The following is a 26,725-nucleotide window of genomic DNA, read 5'->3' as shown; positions in this document are numbered from 1 at the left end:
GGTGATTTAATCAGAGTTCTTTTGCTCCCTACTCAGTTCTCTTTCTCTGTTGTTCTGCCCTGTCGATTCTAGCCTGAATTCTAGCCAGCTGGGCCTCCCTGACTCTTTAAGGAGACTGCTGGACTTTGGGAGAGAGGTATGAAATTTTTTTTAAATATATCTTTATTTAAACATCTTGATTACAAATATGATTGTGATTAGATTTCAGTTATGTAAAGAACACCCCCCTTCATTAGTGGAGGTATGAAATCTTACTGTTTATACTGAAAACAAAAACAAGTTATGAAGGGGTGCTTCATATAATAACATTTTAATATGTGTGCATGTCATACTGTGTATGCACACATACATTCTCAATAATACTACCTCATTTAATCCTTATAAACCCCAAAATCATGTGTGTCATTCTCCTTATACTGGTAATCTTATATCTGTTCAATTTCAGAGGATTTGCTCTTACCTATAAGATATGTATATATATATATATATCTGATATATATCTGATATATATATATATATATATATATATGGGGCGGAGAGTTAACATGGAGGTGTAGGGCGTTTGCCTTGCATGCAGAAGGTTGGTTGCTCAAATCCCGGTATCCCATATGGTCCCCTGAGCCTGTCAGGAGTAATTTCTGAGCATAGAAGTAGGAGTAACCCCTGAGCGCTGCTGGGTATGACCCAAAAACCAATATATATATATATATATATATTTAGGTGTGGGGACTAGAGAGATACTACAAGGGTGTAGACCCCTTGCCTTACATCCTGCTACCCTTGTTTTTATTCGTGTCACTGCATATGGTCCCCAGAAACTGCCAAGAGTCACTTCTGAGCACAGAGTCAGAAGTAGTTAGCCACTAAGCACTTCTAGATGTAATTCTTCCTTCCCTACCAAAAAATATTAGGACATTGGATCTTGATTCTTCAAAAATACTAGCATTGTGAATTCAAGTTCATTTTGTCTTTAGTCTACCATGCAAATGAAAATACTGATACCTACCTCATAATTATTGACAGGATGATAATAATAATGTGTTTCTCAACTTAGAACATTTTCTTTATTTTTTTTTTTTTGGTTTTTGGGCCACACCCTGTGACGCTCAGGGGTTACTCCTAGCTATGCGCTCAGAAGTTGCTCCTGGCTTCTTGGGGGACCATATGGGACGCCGGGGGATCGAACCACGGTCCGTCCTAGGCTAGCGCAGGCAAGGCAGGCACCTTACCTCCAGCGCCACCGCCCGGCCCCAACTTAGAACATTTTGTATCCTCAATCATATTTTTATTCTCTAGTAATGCTGGTTGTCAGAACTAAGAGTGGTGGCGAGGGAGGTGTTCTCGTATCGATAATGGGTAGAAATAGTACTATGCTGTTTGAAAATAGACTGTATTGTGGGGCAAACTTAGAGCACAATTGTTTATTATTTTGTTATTTTTAGTATATTAGAAACTAACTTTTGTCAATTTTCTTATAGGTATCACCTCATTTGGAAAGCTTTGGGAAACAGAAGAAAAGTTTTGAACAAAATGTCAACTTTTCGAAGTCACTGTCCACATTTGGATTCAGTTGGTGAAATAACAAAAGATGATTTAATACAAAAATCTCATGTAAGATTTAGAAATTTTTCTTTCCTTAAAAAATAATATTTGGGGGGCCCGGAGAGATAGCACAGTGGCATTTGCCTTGCAAGCAGCCGATCCAGGACCAAAGGTGGTTGGTTCGAATCCCGGTGTCCCATATGGTCCCTCGTGCCTGCTAGGAGCTATTTCTGAGCAGACAGCCAGGAGTAACCCCTGAGCACTGCTGGGTGTGGCCCAAAAACCAAAAAAAAAAAAAAAAAAAAAAAATTTGGGGCCCGGAGAGATAGCACAGTGGCATTTGCCTTGCAAGCAGCCGATCCAGGACCAAAGGTGGTTGGTTCGAATCCTGGTGTCCCATATGGTCCCCCGTGCCTTCCAGGAGCTATTTCTGAGCAGACAGCCAGGAGTAATCCCTGAGTACCGCCGGGTGTGACCCAAAAACCAAAAAAAAAAAAAAAATAATATTTGAAAAAAAAAATATTTGAGGGGCCGGAGAGATAGCATGGAGGTGGGGCATTTGCATTGCTTGCAGAAGGACGGTGATCGAATCCCGGCATCCCATATTGTCCCCCAAGCCTGCCAGGAGCGATTTCTGAGTATAGAGCCAGGAGTAACTCCTGAGCGCTGTCAGGTGTGACCCAAAAACCAAAACCAAAAAAAAAAAAAAAAAAAATAAGAAAAATAGGGGGCTGGAGTGGTAGCGCAGGTCTTAGGTATCTGCCTTGCATGCCCTAGCCCTGGTTCAATCCCCCGGTGTCCCATATGGTCCCCCAAGCCAGGAGCGATTTCTGAGCACCTAGCCAGGAGTGGCCCTGGAGCATCACCAGATGTGGCCAAAAAAACAAACAAACAAAAAAAATTTGGGCAGAGTGATAGTACAGAAGGCAGGGCACTTGCTTGCACACAGTAAACCTGGCTTTGATCTCTGACATCACATATGGTCTCCCAAACAATGTTGGGGTTATCTCTGTTTTGTTTTTTGTTTGCTTTTTTTTTAATGTTTTGTTTTGGGGCCATACCTGGTGTTGCTCAGGGTACTCCTGGCTCTGCAATTAGAAATCACTCCTGGCAGGCTCATGGGACCATATGGGATGCCGGGGATTGAACCGGGGTCATCCTGGGTCGGCCGTGTGCAAGCCAAGAGTGCTCTTTGGACTCAGAGTTAAGCCCTGAGCACTGCCAATGTGGCCCCCCGAACAAAAAGTAAATTAAAAAATCATATTTGGGGGGCTGGAGCAGTGGCGCAAGCGGTAAGGCATTTGCCTTGCCTGCACTAGCTTAGGATGGACCATGGTTTGATCCCCAGCATCCCATATGGTTCCCCAAGCCAGGAGCGATTTCTGAGTGCATAGCCAGGAGTAGCCCCTGAGCATCACTGGGTGTGGCCAAAAATCCCCTCCAAAAATCATATTTGGGAAGCCAGAGAGAAAGCATAGCGAGTAGGGCCAGTCAGCCCTATGCAAAACATATGCTTGATGCCTGTACTATCTCATCAGTTCCTCAAATATTTTTATATTATAAATTTTATAAGCTGTTCAATAAGACCTTTATTTATGATTCTATTAGTGAATTATGCTATTTGATTGTGTCACTGTAATTATAATCATTGTCTATGATTTTCTTTTTATAGGGCACATGTCAGGATTGTAAAGTCAGAGGACCAAATCTTTGGGCATGCCTGGAGGTATGTATATGTATATGTTTCTTCTAACAAATATACTATTGGGACTGGTGCAATAGCATAGCCGTAGGGCATTTGCCTTCCCTTGCATGTGGCTGACCCAGGTATGGCCTGCTACCTGTCCCAGCGTCCCTTATAGTATCACAAGCCTGGAGTGATTTCAGAGCTCAGAGCCAGGAGTAACCCCTGAGTATCACTTCATGTGGTCCAAAAGCAAAAAAAAAAGACAAAAAAAATACTATGAAAATTAGATCTGGAGAATGGTAAGGTTAAAAATTTAATTATGTAAATATACTTACTTTATTTATTTATTTATTTATTTATTTATTTATTTATTTATTTATTTATTTATTTATTTTTTGGTTTTTGGGCCACACCCGGCGGTGCTCAGGGGTTACTCCTGGCTGTCTGCTCAGAAATAGCTCCTGGCAGGCACGGGGGACCATATGGGACACCGGGATTCGAACCAACCACCTTTGGTCCTGGATCGGCTGCTTGCAAGGCAAACGCCGCTGTGCTATCTCTCCGGGCCCTAAATATACTTTATTAAGATCTTTTTAATTGGGGCCAGAGTGGTGGCACAGGACATAAGGTGATTTCTGAGCACATAGCCAGGAGTAACCCCTGAGTGTCACCGGGTGTGGCCCAAAAACCAAAAAAATAATAAAAGATCTTTTTTTTTTTTTTTTTTGGGTTTTTGGGCCACACCGGGTAACGCTCAGGGGTTACTCCTGGCTATGTGCTCAGAAGTTGCTCCTGGCTTGGGGGACCATATGGGACACCGGGGGATCGAACCGCGGTCCGTCCAAGGCTAGCGCAGGCAAGGCAGGCACCTTACCTTCAGCGCCACCGCCCGGCCCCAATAAAAGATCTTTTTAATTATTTATTTTGGGGGGTGGTTTGGGGCCGCATTCAGTGGTGTTCAGGGATTATTCCTGGCTCTGCACTCAGGAATCACTCTTGGTGATCTTGGGGGACTATATGGGATGCCAGGAATTGAACCTAGGTTGGTGTGTGCAAGACAGATGCTCTACCTACTGTGCTCCAGTAAGGATAAATTTTTTTTTTTTTTTTTTTGGTTTTTGGGCCACACCCGGCGTTGCTCAGGGGTTACTCCTGGCTGTCTGCTCAGAAATAGCTCCTGGCAGGCACGGGGGACCATATGGGACACCAGGATTCGAACCAATCACCTTTGGTCCTGGATCGGCTGCTTGCAAGGCAAACGCCTCTGTGCTATCTCTCCGGGCCCCTCCAATAATTTTTATATAATTTTTATAACAAAGATTAAACTTTTGTAGAGTTTTAGTAAATTATTTTATGAAAAATGAGATAGCGGGGCTGGAGCAGTGGCGCTAGAGGTAAAGCATTTGCCTTACAAGCGCTAGCCTAGGACGGAACGCGGTTCGATCCCCCAGCATCCCATATGGTCCCCCCAAGCCAGGAACGATTTCTGAACACATAGCCAGGAGTAACCCCTGAACATAACTGGGTGTGGCACAAAAACAAAAAACAAAAAAAATAAAAGTGAGATAGCTTTTATAGTTTAGGGATTTTGGTTTTATACTTTTATGCCTAGAACATTTGACTAAAATTAAGAGGGGTGTTATAATGAAACTACAGTGACCCTTCAAAAAAGTCAATTAACTATTCTGTTAAAACATTTGATCAAAACTTAATTGTAAGGAGTGGAGAGCTTGGACTGGGTTTAAGGTACTTGCTTTATATACGGCTGACATGGTTTGATCCTCAGCCCCACATATGTGCCTCAAACATTGCAGGTGTTATCTCTGAGCATAGAGCCCTAAGTAAAGCTTAGCTTGTGACCCAAAATCTAAAAACAAAACAAAACAAAACAGGCCTGGAGTGTTATTAGTACAGCGGGTAAGACACTTGCACGGGCTTGGGCATGGGACCAATTCATGTTCAATCTCTGGCATCCCATATTGCCCTCTGAGCACTGCCAGGAGTGATTCCTGAGGACAGACCCAGGACTAACCCCTGAACATTGCTGGATATGGCCCAAAAATAAAAAAAAATTTTTTTTAAACTTTATTTTTATTTATGATTGATTCATTGATTGGTTGTTGGGTCACACCCAACGGTGCTCAGGGGTTACTCCTGGTTCTGCACTCAGAAATCGCCCCTGGCAGGCTAGGGGACCATATGGGATGCTGGGAATTGAACTGGGTTCGTCCTGGGTCAGCTGCATGCCAGGCAAATGCCCTACCGCTGTGCTATCTCTCCCCACCCCCTTTTTTATTTGTAGAGGAAAGGATTAGCTCAATGAAAGTTTTTTTGAGTTCAATCCCTGGCACACCAAAAATATTATTTAACTGGTGATATGGTCTGAAGTAAAGCCCTATGTTTGATCCCTGCTGCTGAATGGTTCCCTGAGCTCTGCTGGGTGCTATCTTTGTCGCCTTCAACGCCAATGGCCCTTGAATACTGAATCATCCCTTTAGTACATAGACCATCAGTGGGTGTGGCCCTTGTTAAAAAAACTTTTTTTTTTAAATTCAGAATTATTACGTACTCCTTAGTGGATTCCAACTTCTGTGGCCACTGTCCTGCTAAAAACTTTATTTTAAATATAAATATAATGCTGTCACAGAAATTCATAAAATTTGACTTCTTTTCCTTTTATGTAATTATAGGATAGATGTCCTTATGTTGGCTGTGGTGAATCCCAAGTAGATCATAGCACCATACATTCTCAGGTATGTATGTAGAAGATGTTCATGAAAGATGTTTTTTGAAAGAGCCTCAGGAAGAATTAGTGGAGGAAAAAAAAGAAGAGTAAAAAAATACCAAAAAAAAAAAAGAAAAGAAAAGAAAAGAAAGAAAAGTAAAGGAAGTCTGAAAGAATTGGGAAGTAAATGATATTATCTGTTCAGTTTGGATATAATTTTAAAATTTTCTCTTTAGATGAGTTAAACCTTAACTTGTATTAGAGGTGGGAGAGGGAATTTCTAAGTTCAATATTAGAATGAGGTTGTCCTTAAGAGTATAGTGATTGGGAGTAGAGTTGTGGCTCAAGTGGTAGGAGCACATGCCAGACATATGTGTTTGGTAGGCCCTAGGTCTGATCCTAAGCACAGCTTGCCCTTCTTCCATTAGCACTGCCAGAACAATAAGAAAATTAAAGAGTGTAATGGTTTCAAAAGTAGCAATCTTCGATAGCTGATGCTACCTAGAGTCTTAGGAGGGTATGAATGGTTAATCAAGAGTAGGTGTCTTGGGGTGGAGAGATAGCATGGAGGTAAGGCGTTTGCTTTTCATGCAGAAGGTCATTGGTTCAAATCCCGGCATCCCCTATGGTCCCCTGAGCCTGCCAGGAGCGATTTCTTAGCCTGGAGCCAGGAGTAACCCTTGAGTGTTGCCGGGGGTGACCCAAAAACCAAAAAAAAAAGAGTAGGTGTCTCAAAATTAGAACAGATGTCTGGGTTTATGACTAGGCTAACTTCAAGTCTCAACACATATTACCTTATTCTGCTCAGCCTCTCCTTTTTTTTTTTTTTTTGTGCTTGTATGTAATTCTGACAGGCCTTCTGCATAGAGCATATAAATTCTAAATGTCTTGAGAAATAGTCTCTTTCACATTTACCATCCTAACCAACCATTGTTAGTCAGAATTCTCAAAAAAAAAAAATCACTCCAGAATAGCCCAAGATTCTCAGGTATTACTATACATATTTTCTTCTGTGTCTCTATAATGGTAATTCTTTGTTCCCTTTTTGGGGAGAACTGAAAATAGCCCCTCAAATAGTCTTAACATGTAATTCTCGGGGAGAACTCCAGTGGAGAAGGCTAAACTTTTATATATCATATCATCATTATTGTTTGAGATGTTCTCTTTATTATTTTGCCATTCTTACATAGTGCTGTGCTATTTTCATGTATTATTTGCTAACTGCAAAGCAGTTTCTTTTATATATATATGTTAACTTTTAATGAATAATGTTGAAAAATGATATAGAATAATTTCAAGAGTGGGCTTAGGTAATTTTACTAATCATTAGACTTAGTAATTTATCCAAAAAGATTTTTTGATACTCTTAACTCTTCTCTTTTGAGTATGTAGTTATTCTTCAAAGATTGGCATTTTATCTTTTCTGATTTCTTGATGCGTTTGCAACTTTACCTAATTTTGGATCCTTTTCTACCTCCCTTGTAAAATTATACAGGAGACAAAGCATTATCTAACTGTGAACCTTACCACTCTTCGAGTGTGGTGTTATGCTTGCAGCAAAGAAGTATTTTTGGACAGGAAACTAGGAACTCAACCTTCTTTGCCTCCTGTAAGACAGCTACACCAAACGCAAGAAAACAATGTTCAGGTAATAAGAGTTCATCAAAATATCAACTATTTAGATACTAATTTCACATTGGACATGGTAGTTGAAATTTAAAGAACCCTTACCTCATTTTGAAAATGTTAGTAGTTTACCTTTTTTTGGGTTTTGTTTTATTTTGAAGCATTGGAGGCTGGGGATTGTGCTTGGTGCTGAGTTTGGTTCCTGGCACTACATGTCCCTTGAGCATTGCTCCATCTGATCCCTGATCTATCTATCAGTTGTGTCACTGACACAAGCATTGCTGCAAGTGTTCTTGAGACACCGTGCTATCACTAGTCGTGCTTCTATGAAAATACTCAGTTGATATTTAACTTTATTACTGGTTGTTTGCTATGTGGTTTAATTCATACATTAGCAATTTTTTCTCATTTTTCTCTCGAAAGCAGGCTATTTCTGTACTTGAGGTACTTGATAATAACTTGAACAGATTTTTGAATATTGTGGTTCTTATTTCTCTCTCTTTTTTTTTTTTTTTTTTTTGGTTTTTGGGCCATACCCAGCAGTGCTCAGGGGTTACTCTTGGCTGTCTGCTCAGAAATAGCTCCTGGCAGGCACGGGGGACCATATGGGACACCGGGATTCGAACCAACCACCTTTGGTCTTGGATTGGCTGCTTGCAAGGCAAATGCCACTGTGCTATCTCTCCGGGCCTGGTTCTTATTTCTAGAGCTCTCATACATTATTAACAAATACACTATAATAACAAAGGTTATTAACAATACATTATTAACAAATACACTATAATAACTAAGGTTTAAAGTAATAGTATAGCAGGTTCATGCAAGTACACTTGATCTCCAGCATCCTATATGGTTTCCCGGATACTTCCAGGCCTAATTTCTGAGTGCAGAGTCATAGTACGCCCTGGCAACTTAGGATGTGGCCTCCCCCCCTCGCCCCCCCCCCCCAAAAAAAAAAACCAAAACGTTCTACTTGGGCCAAAAAATAGTACAGTGAATAAGGCACTTGCCTTTTATGCAGCTGATCCAGCTTCGATCCCTAGCACCACATATATTGCTTTGAGCACCCCCTCCTCAACCCCCAGGGATGATTCTTGATCACAGAGCCTGGAGTAAACCCTCACCCCTAAAGAAAGTAAGATAAGGGGCCTGGAGTGAGTATAGCAGTAGGATGTCTGCCTTGCATGCTACCATCCATGGCTCTATCCCCAGTATCCTATATGGCCATCCAAACACTGCCGGGAGTAATTCCTGAGTGTAGATCAGGACTAACCCCCGAGCAGGAAGGCATGCCCCCCCCCCAAAAAAAAATAGAATGTAAAGAATGTAAAGGGAAATAATTAGTTTTGGGCTGGAGAGATAGTATAGGGAATCAAGGCACTTGCACCTTGACTGGCTGGCTCCTGTTGGATCCTCAGCCACACATGAATGGACTTCTGAGCCAGAGATAGGAATAGCCTTTGAATGCCACTGAGTACCTTAGTCCTCAAAACCCCAGTGATAGTCATAATTAACTCAAGTAAAGCAAAGTAAAATGCCATTTATTGTTATTTCCTTTTTTTTATTGTTATTTCTTCATTTTTTTTGAATTTTACGGCCTTACCTGGTGACACTCAGGGGTTACTCCTGGCTATGTGCTTAGAAATTGCTCCTGGTTTAGGGGGCCATATGAGACACCAGGGGATGGAACTACCGGCCATCCTAGCTAACATGGGCAAGACTGATGCCTTTCCGGATTTTGCCACTTCTCCAGTCCCTATTGTTATTTCCATCAGAAGAGATTAAGATTGCAAACTCAGGGGCCGGAGAGATAGCATGGAGGTAAGGCATTTGCCTTTCATGCAGGAGGTCATCGGTTCGAATCCCGGCGCCCCATATGGTCCCCCGTGCCTGCCAGGAGCAATTTCTGAGCCTGGAGCCAGGAATAACTCCTGAGCACTGCCGGGTGTGACCCAAAAACCACAAAAAAAAAAAAAAAAAAAAAAAGATTGCAAACTCAGGCTGGAGAGAGAGCATGGAGGTAGGGCATTTGCCTTGCATCCAGAAGGACAGTGGTTCAAATCCCGGCGTCCCATATGGTCCCCTGAGCCTGCCAAGGAGCAGTTTCTGAGAGTAGAGCCAGAAGTAACCCCTGAGTGCTTCTGGGTGTGACCACCCCAAAAAAGGATTGCAAACTCTGATTAGTGAATTCTAAACTTGACAGTACACAGATTTACTTTCATGGCAAGTAAATGTCTTTCTGGTGAGTTAAATTTGTTAGCTATAAATGTAAAGAATTTAATTTCATGCAACTTTTTTGTTTTACTACGTTGGGGATCAAAGCCAGGTCTCCCTCAAGACATGCATTTTATCACTGAGCTGCATCCCAAGCCCCTCATGCAACTCTTTGATGACCCGGTTGTGAAAATAATATGATCTACTAAAATGTTCAGTATCTGCAGATGCTATCAATGTTTAGTAAATGTATAAATGAATTGATGTAAGTGAACATGCTTTTATTGTAGAGTTTGGAATCAGACTATAAATTGGCGAGTCAGTTTAAAGATTAAACATACACAATGGGGCCGGAGCAATAGCACAGCAGTAGGATTTTGCCTTGCATGCGGCCAATCCAGATTTGATCCCTGGCATTCTATATGGTGCCCTGAGCTAGCAGGAGTGATTTCTGAGTGCAGAGCCAGGAGTAACCCTTGGGTGTCTCTGGGTGTGGCCCAAAAACCAAAACCAAAACCAAACAAAACAAAACAAAACTCAACCAAAAACCATACACTACTACTACAACTTGATTATTGTGGTTGAATCTCAGTGTGTGAGATTTCCTGTTATTGTAAGAGAACTTGCAGAATCTGTTTTTTATATGATCTCTCAGTTTTCAAAGCATTAACTCAGGTTTTTTTTTTGGGGGGTGGGGTAAGAGGGATGTGAACCAGAGGCTAGAAAGATAGATGGTTAAGTTTCTTGCCTTGCACATGGTCAATCCAAGTTCTATCCCTGGTGGTCCATATTGTCCATACTCTACCAAGAGTGATCCCTGAATGCAGAGCTAGAAATAAGTCCTGAGCACTGATGAGTGTGGCCCAAAACAAAACAATGACAACAAAAAGTGTGGCTAGTATTTTTGACCAACTGGTCAACCTGATATTAAATTAACCTGAGTTAATACAGATCATGGAAATTAATAGTAGAATATTTTATTACGATTCAAGTGAACTTTTAAGGATTCATAAAAGGATAAATATAACAGGAATGATTGAAGACATGCAGGTAATAGGCATATTATGATGTAGAAACTTTTTCCCTTATGGAAAATTAGAAATCTTTGAAAAGAAAATGTATTTATGTGTAATTCGGTCTCTCTCTTTTTTTAGCTGTAACATTATGTCAGTTTAATTTAATTATGTTTAAATTTAGAAGAATTATTAATGGGCTTTGTTACTCAGTATGTACATTGATAAAAATAGAGTGACTTGATATTTTCTGGTGTTCTTAATTATTTTTAACATGTGAATTATAGTGTAATTGGCAGAATCAGGAATTCTTAGAGATCTATTAAAATAACAATAGTTTCTTAGTGTGTATGTGATAGAATAGAGTTAAATATTCTAACCTGAGGACTGTTTAATTTTTAAGGATTTTAAAATACCCAGTAACACAACACTAAAAACTCCTTTGGTTGCTGTATTTGATGATCTGGACATAGAAGTGGAAGAAGAAGATGAACTTAAAGCAAGAGGTAATATATATATATATATATATATATATATATATATATATATCTGATTAATAGTTTTTGTATGATAATTTCTAAGAAATGTTACAATGTGAAAATTTCAAAATCTAGAGGCAAAAGAGAACTTAACAGATCTCTGATTGCCATTAGTTGTGGCCCAAAACCAAACTAAAGCAAAAAGTTGTATTTCTAAAACAATAAATTTATTTATTTTTTTCTTTATATGAAGAAAATGCATCATATAGTTGTCATAGTTGATAATAATACATTTGTTAACATATAAGTGAAAGCTGTGTTAAAGAAGAAAAAAGAAAACCTAAAAATGAAAAAAAGTTTTTTTTAAAAGAAAAGGTATAGTGGCAAGCATATTTGTATTGTATCTCTAATGAAGTCATTAATACAGTGGCAGAAAACTTAGTAAGCTCTTGTTAGCTGTCCATTCAGTTAAAGTGTATGTTCCTTTAGGGATGACAGCATCAAACAAATGAAGTTGTCCAGAAATTCAGAGCATTGTTAAGGATATTGTGGCTTTTAGAGGCAAATACTTAGCCTTCCAGGCCTCCTTGAGGAAGGAAGACAGGTGGCAGGAGGGTTCCTGCACATGCTCCAAAAAATGTTGGTGATATCCGCCCAAAGACCTGAAGTTTGGTCAGATTGGTATCCCTGAAGGGAGATGAGGCAGGACCATTTGGAAAACAGTAATTCTGTGTAATGGAGACAGTAGACATGGCTTCGACAGAGCAGGGGCTTGGTCCGACCGCTCCTGGATATGGCCAACTCTTTGCTGTGTGGGCTTGTTTACCTATGATATTTTATGTCTTAGTTTACATTTAATTTAAGAAATGAACGAGCCTATGTAGCTGGCCTGGTTTGAACATGGCTACTGTGTTTGTTGGCATGGTTTTATAGACAATTTTAAATGGTACTTGATTTCTTGGTATTATTTTCTGAAAGCCCTACAGTTCTTGGTGTTATCTGCATATACTGAATATATACTTCTTGGTTTGTATTTGATATCAGGGGATTACAAATTCTTTTAAGTATTTTAAGTAAATAAGTATATGAAAATTAACACTATGGTATGACTCCCTTTTCAGTTACTTAAGTTGCTATTTTATATTTTCTTTTTTAATTAGTTAATAAATATTCACATAATTGAAATGTATTTTGAATGATAACATAATTTATAATTTTTAATAGGTCTTACAGGTTTGAAAAATATTGGAAATACTTGTTATATGAATGCGGCTTTGCAGGCTCTTTCTAATTGGTAGGTTGAAAACTTAATTTTTTTCCCTTTATGTAGTTTTTTTTTCATTATTCTAAGCAGAAAAATGACACTGTTCTGTAACATTTTGTTTTAGGAAAAAAGAAGTAGGTTAGGAGAAAGAAGAAATACATATAATAGCAATATGGAAAGGCATTAATCGTTGTATTAAGTTTCCCTAGTCAGGGCCGAAGAGGTAGCATGGAGGTAAGGCCTTTGCCTTGCATGCAGGACAGTGGTTCCAATCCCAGCATCCCATATGGTCTCCCAGGCCTGCAAGGAGTGATTTCTGAGTATAGAGCCAGGATTAACTCCTGAACACTGCCTGGTGTGACCCCAAAACCAAAAACAAACAAACAAACAAACAAAAAAAGTTTCCCTAGTCAATCAGTAGGTTCTCCTAAAATCCCTGGCAATGCTTCATTTGTTAGATTTTAAGCACTTTTGAATGCCTTATTTAGAAACTTGTAGATTAACTAAAGCTTTGAAAAGAAGCCAATTGTGGATCCATCCTGGATTGGCTTTGTGCAAGGTAAATGCCTTACAATTGGGCTCTCTCTCCGGGCCCCTAAAGAGTAAATTTAAAGAGTTCAATTCTCTTTTGTTTGAATTAAGCTTAGCCGTCCAATGCTTTGTTTTGCTTTTCTACTTGAATGGATATCTTTTAGTTATATTCACTTTTGTTCAGCCATGATTTGGTCTTTCGCCTTTTGCCTTTAGTTAGTTTTCTACTGACTTTTGGTAGAATTTCCCTTGTGCTTATTAAGCTCATAAAAAAGACTTGTCTTGGGGGCCTGAATGATGATACAGGGGGTAGGACACTTGCTTAGCACACCATATTCTCCAACCTCCCATATGTTTCCCCAAGTACTGTTAAGAGTAATACCTGAGGGGCCGGTGAGGTGGCGCTAGAGGTAAGGTGTCTGCCTTGCAAGCGCTAGCCAAGGAAGGACTGCGGTTTGATCCCCCGGCATCCCATATGGTCCCCCCCAAGTCAGGGGCAATTCCTGAGCGCTTAGCTTGGAGTAACCCCTGAGCATCAAACGAGTGTGGCCTGAAAAACCAAAAAAAAAAAAAAAAAAAAAAGAGTAATACATGAGTGCAGAGCCAGAAATGACCCTTGAGCATCACTGAGTGTTGCCGTAACCAACATCCCATCCCATCTGTGTCCACCTTCCCCCCAAATCAAAGAACAGTTTAATTAGTAATTCGTAGATGGATCGTCAGCTGCTAATTTGAATCACCACTTTACTGGAATATAGAAGCCTGGAGAAAGAATGACTTCCCTTGAAAGTTAAATCTTGCACGTGTTAAATTTGAGGTACCTATGCCAGTTATCATTAAGGGCTTTTGATATAAAACTGGGTTTTTATAGATTTAGATGGCTATGGCATCTATATTTAAGATCACCCCAGGAAAGGAAAACAACCATTTATATAGGAACCTTGCTCTGTAGATAGATGTCTAGAAAGTAGTAAAACGGGAAGAGCTGCCAGAGAGATGCAGAAGAAAATTAGAAAAAAAAAAAAAAGTTCATTGCATTGATAAAGAGAAGTGTTGCAACAGTGAGAGCCAAGTCGCCCATCACAAATGCCGAGAGGGAGCTGAAAAGTGTTGATCTGGTAGAGTATGATATGGTGGGTCAAACCTAATTTGAATGAATGGCTAAGATACAGGGGTCTCAAACTCAATTTACCTGGGGGCCGCAGGAGGCAAAGTCGGGGTGATGTTGAGTGCAAAGTCAGTAGTAAGCCTTGAACATTGGGGGGTGTGACCCAAACAACTAAAACGAAACAAAACAAAAAAGGATTCCTCTAGGGCAGGGCCACAAAATGTTGTCTGGAGGGCCGTTTGCGGCCGCGAGTTTGAGAACCCTGGAAGAATCTGAAGATGTGAGAGTGATGCAAAGGGAGCAAAGAAATAGAAGCGGTAGGACTCTATGTCCAGTATGTCCTTTTAATACGTTAGATTGACTAGTAACACAGTGTTGAAATTGATTCTACTCTGACATTTTTTTTCTCTTTTTAAATTAGCCCACCTTTGACACAATTTTTTCTTGATTGTGGAGGACTAGCTCGAACAGATAAGAAACCTGCTATTTGTAAAAGTTACCTCAAGTTGATGACGGAATTATGGCATAAAAGCAGGTATGTATTGAAGACACTGTGCTCCCGGTGGCTAATTTCTTAATTAAAATAAAATATCGGGGCTGGAGAGATAGCATGGAGGCAAGGCGTTTGCCTTGCATACAGAAGGATGACGGTTTGAATCCCGGCATCCCATATGGTCCCCAGAGCCTGCCAGGAGTGATTTCTGAGCGTAGAGCCAGGAGTAACCCCTGAGCGCCTCTGGGTGTGACCCAAAAACCAAAAAAAAAAATGTGTGTGTATATATATATATATATATATATATATATATATATATATATATATATATATATATATGTCATGTATTTGTAATATTTTATTTTCAGGCCAGGATCTGTTGTTCCTACTAATTTGTTCCAAGGAATCAAAACTGTAAATCCAACATTTCGAGGATATTCGCAGCAGGTAAGCTTCATTCCTTTTTATTAATAATAATCTTTAATAATTTATATATTAATATATGTTTTAATTAGTATTTAATGTAAATTTATTTAATATATTAACAGATAAATGAAATGATCAAAATATAATTTAGCAAGGATCTATTTGAAATGACTGTTATATCTTTGTTTTTAGCCTTTTGATACCTATGTGCTGGTAACAAGAGGAGAAGGACTTGGCTGAACATTGCTGAGAATGATATAAAAAACATTCACTATAAGAATGTTAATATATCAGTATTTGTATATCAGTTTTATAATAGTCCCACAGTTATAAATATGTCCACATATAAAACTATGTGTTTAGTGACAATAGTTTTTTAGCAGTTGAGCAGAAAATTTCTTTGGACTGTCATTGGTCCATTGAAAACCACTGCTCTGAACAAATGCTCGAACGCATTTGGGGATGGCTGAGATAGGGCTGTGAAGTAGATGAGAGGGAGGGTCTTTATGACTTTGGTGGATGGAAGCAGACAAAGGTGGTAATGTTTGTGATAGTGGAACAATGTATACATGAAGTTCATTAATAAAACTATATCCTGGTTTGTCATAGTGGAACAAGGCGGGGAGGGGGTTATAAAAATAAAAAAGCCACTACTATAGATCTTCAGTTTCTTCAGTTTACTAAGTACTTTTGGGAGAGGGGCGAATAAGACACACAGTCTTTTAAATTGGGCCATATCTTTAGTCCTTTTGCTTTATATATATATATTTTTTGGGGGTGGCCACAACCAGTGATGCTCAGGGGTTACTCGTGGCTATGCATTGTGGCTATGGCTCCTGGCTTGGGGGACTATATGGGACTCTGGGGGATCGAACCGCAGTATGTCCTAGGTTAGCGCATGCAAGGCAAACACCCTACTACCTGTGCCACTGCTCCGGCCCCTGCTTTGTATTTTTGAGATTTGGACCACATTGATTGGTTCTCAGAGATTATTCGTATTTCTGGTCTCTGGGGTTACCCCTGGTGGGTCCAGGGTTTCATATGCAGTGCTAGGAATTGAACTAGGGCTGGCACATACAAGACTACCACCATACATACCCCTGTGCCATCTCTCTGGCCCTTTTATTTTTTTGTAAATTTTTATGAGCTTAGCATAATACCTCTGCAAGGTATTATGTTCTACAAACCTGTACTTACTAAGTATAGTGCTATGCATTTAGAAGTCAGAAGTTAACCCCAGTTTTCATGCTTTCTCTGAAGTTTCTGTCTATGGGAATTTTGAATGAGATGGTTATATATTTGTTGCTTATATTAGGATGCTCAAGAATTCCTTCGATGTTTAATGGATCTTCTTCACGAGGAATTGAAAGAGCAGGTCATGGAAGTAGAGGAAGATTCCCAAACTATAAACACTGAGGAGACCATGGAAGAAGACAAGAGCCAGTCGGATGTGGATTTTCAGTCCTGTGAATCTTGTAGCAGCAGTGATAAAGCAGAAAATGAAAATGGCCCTAGAGGCTTTTCTGAAGATAATAATGAAACTACAATGTTGATTCAAGATGATGATAACAACTCAGAAATATCAAAAGATTGGCAAAAAGAGAAGATGTATAATAAGATTAATAAATTAAATTCTGAAGAAGAATTAGATAAAGATAAAGACTCAGTGTCAGGAACAGTCGACTTGAACCAGGAAACTGTCAAAGTGCAAATACACAGTAGAGTTTCAGGTGACGGTTTATTAATTTGATCTTGAAAATGATGGTGCTTTATTTGTAGGCAGTAATATATAGCATTATATAACTATAATTGGAATTTCATAATTTATTTCTTTAAAAATTTTTTTTGTTTTTGTTTTTTGATCACACCCTGTGGCGCTCAGGGGTTACTCCTGGCTCTGGGCTCAGAAATCGTACCTGGCAGGCTCAAAGGACCCATATAGGTTGCTGGGATTCAAACCACCATCAGTTCTGGTTATCTGCGTGCAAGGCAAATGCCCTACTGCTGTGCTGTCCCCTTTTTAAACTTGTCTTTGGGAAATTTTGACCAAAATTCTGACCAAAGAAACATTTTAAATTTACATACTGTATTTAGTGTACTGGAAATAGAATTGTTTTTAGTTTTGGGTAAATATTTTGTGTGTAGCATATGACAATTCAGTTATTAGTTTTAGAGAAGAGGGAACTAAATAGGTCCTATTCCTGAACATGATCACCTTATGGAAAAAAAAAAAGTTATTCATTTTAGGCTTTCTAATAAGCAGGGGTAGAGTGGCAACATTTGTGACTGTTAAACTTTTATTATGTTGGGGGGATACCTCCAGTGGTACTCAGAAGCTACACCTAATGTGTTGCTTGATGGTCACTTCTGTCAGTGCTGATCACCATGTGCTGGGGATCAAAACTGGACCTCTTGTGTGCAAAGCCTGTACTCAGGTCCTTTGAGTAATTTCCAGAGACCAAGTTAAAATCTTTCTAAGCAGATTCTCTTGAGATCCTGAGGAAAAGCAAAATAATGTAAATTGTAATTTTGTCATTATATAAATAGATTGCTGACATTAGAGTCATATTGACTACAGATATTATATAGATAGTTAGATATATAGTTTTGCTTATATACATACATATATACATATATATGTATATATTATATATAGTTTTGCTTTTGGGGATAATAGTGGTATTCAGAGCTTATTCTTGGTTCTGTTCAGAGGAATCACTCCTGGTGGGTTTGGGGGACCATATGTAATGTTGGGGATTGAAACAAGGTAAGCCTTGTACAAGGAAAGTGCCTTACCCATTGTACTATTCCTCTAGCCCCTGATAATGTTTATTCACTATAATCTACTCACATGATAGATTATAAAATGGTAATTATCACTGTTTCTTGGAAAAGCAAGTGGCAAAATGAACAATAGTTCAATTAGGGATGGAAAGATAGTACAGGATAAGAGTCCTTGCTTGCACGACCAACCAGGGTTTGATCTCCAGAATCCCTTATAGTACCCTAAGCACTATTAGGAGTATTTTTAAAAGTTAATTTATCTTGGTTTAATGTAATATTTAGTTCCCTAAAGCATGTAAGTAAATCACCAGAGAGGTTCAAGTTCTCTGATCTTTAAATGAACAAGTATCATATTTTCCGGCATATAAGATGACCCCCTACTTTTCCTGTTAAAATACAGGGTTTGGGCTATATTCGCCATATAAGACTACCTCTCTTTTAACACACATCAAATGGAAATTAAAAAAACATAAGAGAAAAAGAGTAGAACCCTTAATGGTTAACAGTACATGTTTAGTAAAGCTAGACTTTGGAGTGCCAACAATCATTGTATATTTGTCATCTGTTGTGAGTGACTGATTTTTTAATTATGATCTACATTGAGAACTGGGAGAGGGGGCTCCGCCAAGAGCAGCTGGCTGGTGTGCAGTGATTTATAGTACATAAAAGCTGAATAGAGGATGGAGCACCAGAAAGGCGCATACCCAGCAGCTAGATGGGATGTGGCGCTCCATAACTCAGCTCCTGTTTGCCCTGAAAGATTAATCAGGACAAGCAGGGGACTGAGTAATGACACCTGGCAGATGGATGGGATGTGCGGTAAGGGGGAGTGGATCACTCGTCCCTGTAGCTGGAGTAAGTTTCAACATGCCATATGCTGGCGTAGAAGATGACCCCCGACTTTTTTTTTTTTTTTTTTTTTGGTTTTTGGGTCACACCCGGCAGTGCTCAGGGGTTACTCCTGGCTCCATTCTCAGAAATTGCTCCTGGCAGGCACGGGGGACCATATGGGACGACAGGATTCGAACCGATGACCTTCTGCATGAAAGGCAAACGCCTTACCTCCATGCTATCTCTCTGGCCCCGACCCCCGACTTTTAAGAATTTTTTTATGGGTTAAAGTTGTCTTATGGGCCGGAGCAGTGGTGCAGCAGTAGGGTGTTTGCCTTGAACGCGGCTGACCTAGGATGGACTGTGGTTTGATCCCCTGGTGTCCCCTATGGTTTCCCAAGCCAGGAGCGATTTCTGAGCACATAGCCAGGAGTAACCCCTGACATCACCAGGTGTGGCCCCAAAACAAAAAAAGTTGTTTTATATGCCAGAAAATATGGTAACAAAAGGTTAAAAAAAATTGTTTGCTTAGTAAGAACTTTTTTTGTGTGATGGGTACTTATAATCACAAGACATTTTTGATGTTATTAGATAGAATTTTATTATTAAGGTAATAAAATACATTTTAAATATTACAGACTGCATCACTGATGTCCATTTGAATGACCTGTCTACACCACAAATCCTCCCATCCAATGAAAGTGTTAATCCACGTTTGTCAGCAAGCCCTCCTAAATCTAGCAACTTGTGGCCTGGATTAGCAACCACACACAAGAAAGGTAGGCGTTTCAGTTACTTAGGTTCCTTTGCAATCATAATGCTGTTATAATTGTGACATACTAAATCCTTTGAAACTGTCATTGTATTTTATATAATCATGGTTGAAATTTTATATGCTGTGATATTTATGTTCTTTGTTTTTGGTATAGTGTTCTAGTTTTGATACTTGTAGAATCTTTTTATGATAGACCAGAATATGGAACACTTTGACCACTCCAAGGAATTCCCTCTTGCTTTTTTGTAACCAAACCACTTCCTTATCTTTAATCTTTGAACTTTAATCCTATTGATCTGTTTCCTGTTTCTATTATTTACCTTTTTCCAGAATGTTAATAGTTGGAATCAGACTTATGTAGATTTTTGTGTGTGTGGTACTCAGAACTTCACAAATGCAAAAACGAACAACTGGCACTGGGCTATAGCCCTGGCCTGTATATAGTTTGAAAACAAGCATTTGTGATTCAATCACCTTGCTAAATGTGTGTGTTCCTTTTTATTTCTAAGAGTATTCCTTTGTATCTACTGTTTTATTCATTTCACTCTTTGAAGGACATCTAAACTGTTTTCAGTTTGGGAAATTATGAATCATGCTGCCATAAACATTTGTGTACATGTTTCTATATGAATATATGTTTTTGATAGTCTACACTCAATATCTACAATTAAAGATACTGGGTTTTGTGTTGTTACTATGTTTAAATTGTACAAGATTGGGGCCGGAATAGTGGTGCAAGCGGTAGGGCATTTGTCTTGCATGCGCTAACCTAGATCGGACTGCAGTTAGATCCCCTGGTGTTCATATGGTCCCCCAAGCCAGGAGCGATTTCTGAGTGCATAGCCAGGAGTAACCCCTGATTGTCACCGGGTGTGGCCCAAAAAGCCAAAAAAAAAATTGTACAAGATTGTTTTCAAAATAATTGTTTTATTTTGCATTGCTATTATAAAATAAAGAAATTTAAAAACTAGAAAAAACTGAGAAAGTCTTGTCAGACTAAGCTTTTTAAGGCCATTAGAAACTTAAAAAGCTCATCTATCTATAAAAGGAAAAAGTCGTAGACTTCTTTTCTTAGCTTGTTGGTATACACCTAGGTGTTATTCCTGGCTCTGTGCTCAGGAATTATTTCTAGCAGTGCTTGGGGGGACCATTTAGGATGCTGGGGATCGAACATGGGTCAGTCTTGTGCAAAGTAAATGACCTACCAGTTATGTTATAGCTTCCGCCCCTCATAAACTTTTTCACAGAAGACATTATTAAAGAAAGTTTTTTTTTTTTTTTTTTTTTTTTTTTTTGGTTTTCAGGCCACACCTGGTAACGCTCAGGGGTTACTCCTGGCTATGCACCCAGAAGTCGCTCCTGGCTTGGGGGACCACATGGGACGCCCGGGATCGAACCGCGGTCTGTCTTAGGCTAGCGCTGGCAAGGCAGACACCTTATCTCTAGTGCCACCGCGCTGACCCCATTATTAAAGAAAGTTTTAAGAAAAAATAAGAAGAAAATATTTTTAAATCACACACAGGGGGCCGGGAAGGTGATTTCTGAGCTCAGAGCCAAGAGAAACCCCAGAGTGCCACTGGATGTGGCCCAAAATCAAAAAACAAAAGTCTTCTGTTTAAATAACCTTAGTTGGAGGCAAAATCAAACAAGTGAAAGCAAAACAAACTTATTTTCGTATTGGCTACCTCTAACAGTGTTTATAGCTTATTCCTAGCAGTGTTTTGGGGTCAATATGCAGTATTGGGGACTGACTATATGCAAGACAATTGCCTTTAGTCACTGTACTATTATCTCTGTCGCCAGCAGTGTTATTTTATTGAAGTCAGAATTATTTTGGTAGAGAGTCTGTTTCATCATGGTTTGTCTTTGATTTAAAAAATATATGTCTCGGGGCCAGAGAAATACATGGAGGTAAGGCGTTTGCCTTGCATGTAGAAGGACGGTGGTTCGAATCCTGGCATCCCATATGGTCCCCCAAGCCTGCCGGGAGCGATTTCTGAGCGTAGAGCCAGGAGTAACCCCTGAGCGCTGCCCGGTGTGACCCAAAACAAAACAAAACAAAACAAAACAAAAAATATATATCTCAAGTAACATTTTGAAACATTTCTTCAGTACTAAGTCCTGCATATTCTAGAGAAAAAATGCTTAAGGAACAATTTTGATTTTTTTTTTTTTTTTTTGGTTTTTGGGCCACACCCGGCGGTGCTCAAGGGTTACTCCTGGCTGTCTGCTCAGAAATAGCTCCTGGCAGGCACGGGGGACCATATGGGACACTGGGATTCGAACCAATCACCTTTGGTCCTGGATCGGCTGCTTGCAAGGCAAATGCCCCTGTGCTATCTCTCCGGGCCCTGATTATTTTTTTCTTAATTGTACACTTGTTTTTCAATTCTAGCTCAAACTGCCTCATCTCCAAAGAGGAAAAAGCAGCATAAGAAATACCGAAGTGTTATTTCAGACATATTTGATGGAACAATTATTAGTTCAGTGCAGTGTCTGACCTGTGACAGGGTGAGTATGAGGGAATTTAAACATGTAGAAACTTTGTTTTGTTTTGTTTTTGGGTCCCAGCTGATGATGCTCAGGGGTTACTACTCCTGGCAGTGCCCGGGGGACCATATAGGATGTCAGGATGGAACTCAGGTTGTCTATGCGCAAGGCAAGCACCCTACCTGCTATACTATTGCTTTGCCCCTATAAAGTTTCTTTAGATGCCTTTTTAAACATAAAACTGATGATCATATGAAAAAGAAATTCTTCTACTTAATTGGAATTACATAGGGTTAATTATTTTTGTATTAGCATAAACTAATACTAGGAGTTGCTTTTGTTGTTTGGAACTAAAGTGATTTCCTTTTTTCTTTTTTGTTTGTTTTGAGCCACATTTAGTGGTTCACAGAGGCTCTATTACTGGTTTTGTGTTCAGTGGTCACTCTTGACAATGTCAGGGATCTAATTGGGGTTAGCTGTGTGTTAGACAAACATCTTAGCCCCTGTGCTATGATCCTCAATATGCTTTTCTGGGATGGGGAGGATCGAGAGGCATACCTATCAAAGTCAGGGTTACTTCTGGCTCAGTGCTTAGGGATTATTCCTGATGGGCATAAAGTGCTGCGAATATATGATCTGTGAATTGAACCTGGTTAACCCGATGTAAGGCCCTACCCTCTCCATATACTTTTTCATGAATAGGTTATTAAACAGGCTTGCATTAACAGAAGGATTTAACTTAGACCTTCTGTATTTTTTGTTTTTGTTTTTTTTATACAAAGCTGAGATGTTGCTCAGCAATGGTAGTTGGTAACATACACATATTCTCACAAGGCTGATGAAATAAGTATGCAATGTAACGGTTGTCTTTCACAGGTACACACTTGTTTGTAACTTCTCTACGTTTATACTTATGACTTATAAATATTTTTCATGTTAAAACAGACTCATAGTAAAAATAGTACAGATTTATATACAAGATTCATCACACATCAGATTCATACACAAGCTCATCAGAAGTTACTTAATAATACCTCAGTACCTTTGAATGGCTCATTGGCTTTTACTTGAGTATAGTAAAAAATATAACTAATGAATATAAAGTGACAGCTCTGGGAGAAACCTCATAACAAAGTGTTTAGTTATTATGTTAGACTTTAGTAACAGGCTAGAGATGCAGTGGTGACAGTAGTTTGAATCTTGGCACTACATATGGTCTTCTGAACACTCCAGGCATGACCCCTAAGAACAGAGTTATGTTGGGGGGCTCTCTTACCCCCACACCAACCAAAAATGAAACAGCCCACCTAAGGAAAAAATCTTAAAGTCAGATTTAAGGGCTTTCAATAGGGTATTTTAATCTTTTTTTTAAATCCCACTGTGTTGGGGATAGAATCCAGTTCCTCATGCAGGGCAGATGCTCTACAACTTAGCCACATCCCTGTCCCAGTAGTGTAATTTAATTTTTTTTTTTTTTTTTGTTTTTTGGGCCACACCCTGTGACGCTCAGGGGTTACTCCTGGCTATGAGCTCAGAAGTTGCTCCTGGCTTCTTGGGGGACCATATGGGATGCCGGGGGATCGAACCGCGGTCCGTCCTAGGCTAGCGCAGGCAAGGCAGGCACCTTACCTCTAGCGCCACCGCCCGGCCCCTTAATTTATTTTCTATTCATATACCTAGTAGTGCTCAGAAACTGCTTCAGTCATTTCTGGCAGTGGCCAGGGGACCATGTGATCAGGAATCAAAGCAGCCTCCTGGATTCAAAGTAATGGGTGCCCAGCCTTCTCTGGCTCCCACCACCAGGATCATTTTAATGTCACCGTGTGTGTTTTATTTTCATTTTGCCACAACCAGCAGTGTTGAGGGCTTACTCCTGGCTCTGAGCTCAAGGATCCCCTGGTGGGCTCAGGGGAATCAAATGGGTTGTTGGGGATCAAACTTGGTTGGCCGCATACAAGTCAAGAGCCATACCTCCTGTAAAGTCAGCAGTTTTGATACCAAACAGTCAGATGAATTTTTTCTGAAATCTTTTCAGCTGTTTAGGTCTTGAAGTGATAGTAGAATGGGTAAGGCCCTTGCTTTGCACACAGCCCACCCCGGTTTGATCCCTGGCACCTATATGGTTCCCTGAGCACAGAGCCAGGAGAAAACTCTGAGCACCACCAAGTGTTAGCCATAAAACAAATTATTTTTTTTTTTAGTTATTGAAAATATTATATGCTAGGTTTTATGTCATTTTAAAAACTCTTAGCCAGTTATTTTTAAACATAAGTGCAACAGTGTTAAAATAATTTGAATCTGATGGCTGGAGTGATAGTATAGTGTGAAAGCATTTGCCTTGCAGTGGCCAACCCAGGTTTGATCCCAGGCATCCCATATGATGCCCTAGCCTGCCAGGAGTGATTTCTGAGCTCAGAGCCAGGAGTAAGCCCTGTGCACCACCAGGTGTGGCCCAACCCCTTCTCTTTTCACTCCTCAGAAAAAAAATTGACCTAGGAACTGGACAGCAAGTAGGGTGTATGCTTTGCAGAGGTGTCTGACCCAATTTCTCTTCCGGCATCACCTATGGTTCCAATGAGCCCTACAGTAAAGATCCTTGAGTGTAGAGCCATGAGTAACTTTTGTGATTACAATGCCTAAATAAATTTTTATTGCTATTTTATATCTCTAAATAAATTTTCATTTAACAATATGGTTCCCGAAATAAATTTTCATACTGTTTTGAGGTGTGGTCCCAAAACAAAACGAATTTGCGATCTAAAGCTACAATGCTGAAATATTGTGTACTTTGTCACAGTGCCTTGAGTAATAATGGTAGTTGTAGGCTTATGTGAAGATTAAAAGTAGAAGAGGGGCCAGAAAGCTTGTAGAGTTGGTAGGAGACTTGTCTTGAACATGGCGAAAAAGCAAACTAAAGAATATTTATGGAGAGAACAGCTTCTGGTACAGAATTATTTTTGTTGTTATTACTGGAAGACCAGTTCATTTTTGTTTTTGCTCCTTAAAATAATTTGTTTTATTCTTCACAGTCTAAAATCTATCCTCATGAATGTTTGTGCTGGATTATTTTCTTCTCATTTTTAAAACACTAAACAATTTTAGGTATCTGTAACCCTGGAGACCTTTCAAGATTTGTCCTTGCCAATCCCTGGCAAGGAAGACCTTGCTAAACTGCATTCATCAAGTCATCCAACTTCTATAGTAAAAGCAGGATCATGTGGAGAGGCGTATGCTCCACAAGGCTGGATAGCTTTTTTCATGGAATATGTGAAAAGGTAGGTATGCATTTTCTTACTATTGATTGATTACTAAAATTGCAGTTTCTGCTATAGTGGCAGAACATTTTCTTTTTTTTTCTGTCAATAATGTTTCAGGTTTGTTGTCTCATGTGTCCCTAGCTGGTTTTGGGGTCCAATAGTAACCTTGCAAGATTGTCTTGCTGCTTTCTTCGCCAGAGATGAGCTGAAAGGTAAGAAATAATTAAGTTCATTTATGACTAATTTATTGTGGGTGATTTTAAATATCAGTGGGACTTTTATGTATTGACATAATGCCAGTAGATACCATAGTTTTATAATGGACATAGCAATTAAGAAATAAGTATCGGGCCCGGAGAGATAGCACAGCGGCGTTTGCCTTGCAAGCAGCCGATCAGGACCAAAGGTGGTTGGTTCGAATCCCGGTGTCCCATATGGTCCCCCTTGCCTGCCAGGAGCTATTTCTGAGCAGACAGCCAGGAGTAACCCCTGAGCATCGCCGGGTGTGTGGCCCAAAAACAAACAAAAAAAAAGAAATAAGTATCACAAATCATACCTTAATGTAACATATATTAGAGATAATGTCAAATAAATTGTTTCCTGGCACACAAGTGAGTTAGGTTCATTTTCCAGCACCACAGATGACCCACTGAGCTTGTCAGGAGTGATCTCTGAGTACTGTTTGGTATGGCCCCCAAACAAAAAATAATGTGTATAAATTCCTGTGGTATATGGTAATGTCAGGTAAAACTACTCTGGGGATTCAAAGAAAAAGAAAGTAAGCCCATATAAATGTATCTAGACTAGGTTTTAAACCATGTTATTATGATATTATTATAATCCTTAACTGTCTTTGTGTATCTAGCATATTGCTTGAATATATGACTTGTTGAATAAATGGAAAGGTGTTTTGTTTGTGATAGATCTTCAAAGTTAAAAGAAAGGTAGAAGAAGGGAAAGGTAAATATCATTAACTAACCCTTGACTGGGAACTTAAGTAATACCTTTTGTTACACACATTGCAGAAGCAAAAGAGAACAGCTTGCTTTTAATTAGTCATGAATGACCAGAACTGGGCCAGGGCTGTAGCTTAGTAGGAGATTTATAGCCTTGCATGTGTGAGGTCTTACCTGGGTTTGCTCCCCAGCATCACAAGAACAAAAGAATAAAGAAGAAATGACTGATCTTTTCTGTTTTCAGGTGACAATATGTACAGTTGTGAGAAATGCAAAAAGTAAGTTATGCTGACAGTGCTATTTTGCTTGCATACTTTATATTTTAAATGGTATGTCTGTCTTAACTACTTGAATAGAGTGTGGAATTAATTTTTGTTCTTTTTGGGGGGTTACACTCAGCAATGGTCAGGGGTTACTCCTGGCTCTGTGCTGAGGAATCATCTGGCAGATTTGGGGGACCAAATTGAATGTTCCAGGTTGAACCTGGGTCAGCTGCATGCAAAGCAAATGCATTACTCACTATA

General features: G+C 39.5%; 1 protein-coding gene across 3 annotated transcripts in view; it reads left to right on the top strand.

Annotated features, from left to right (window-relative positions):
- Positions 1-26,725, top strand: part of USP33 (ubiquitin specific peptidase 33) — a 60,773-nt gene that overhangs the window by 8,843 nt on the left and 25,205 nt on the right. Inside the window, exons 2-16 of one of the 3 annotated variants that reach the window (XM_049771468.1) lie at positions 73-136; positions 1,479-1,611; positions 3,215-3,268; positions 5,920-5,982; positions 7,450-7,602; positions 11,211-11,313; positions 12,511-12,580; positions 14,611-14,724; positions 15,051-15,129; positions 16,424-16,838; positions 19,362-19,502; positions 21,894-22,009; positions 25,091-25,263; positions 25,387-25,457; positions 26,446-26,479. In XM_049771468.1, the coding sequence (XP_049627425.1) occupies positions 1,531-1,611; positions 3,215-3,268; positions 5,920-5,982; positions 7,450-7,602; positions 11,211-11,313; positions 12,511-12,580; positions 14,611-14,724; positions 15,051-15,129; positions 16,424-16,838; positions 19,362-19,502; positions 21,894-22,009; positions 25,091-25,263; positions 25,387-25,457; positions 26,446-26,479 (1,667 nt within the window). In that variant the 5' untranslated portion in view covers positions 73-136; positions 1,479-1,530. Of the gene's footprint in view, positions 1-72; positions 137-1,478; positions 1,612-3,214; positions 3,269-5,919; positions 5,983-7,449; positions 7,603-11,210; positions 11,314-12,510; positions 12,581-14,610; positions 14,725-15,050; positions 15,130-16,423; positions 16,839-19,361; positions 19,503-21,893; positions 22,010-25,090; positions 25,264-25,362; positions 25,458-26,445; positions 26,480-26,725 lie in introns of those variants that run through there. The other 2 variants (XM_049771467.1, XM_049771469.1) reach the window with 2 other exon arrangements.

The sequence above is a fragment of the Suncus etruscus genome, chromosome 4 (genome assembly GCF_024139225.1).
Source record: "Suncus etruscus isolate mSunEtr1 chromosome 4, mSunEtr1.pri.cur, whole genome shotgun sequence".
NCBI lineage: Eukaryota > Metazoa > Chordata > Mammalia > Eulipotyphla > Soricidae > Suncus > Suncus etruscus.
Note: the sequence above shows the minus strand (reverse complement) of the source record. Positions and strands in the feature narration are given on the sequence as shown.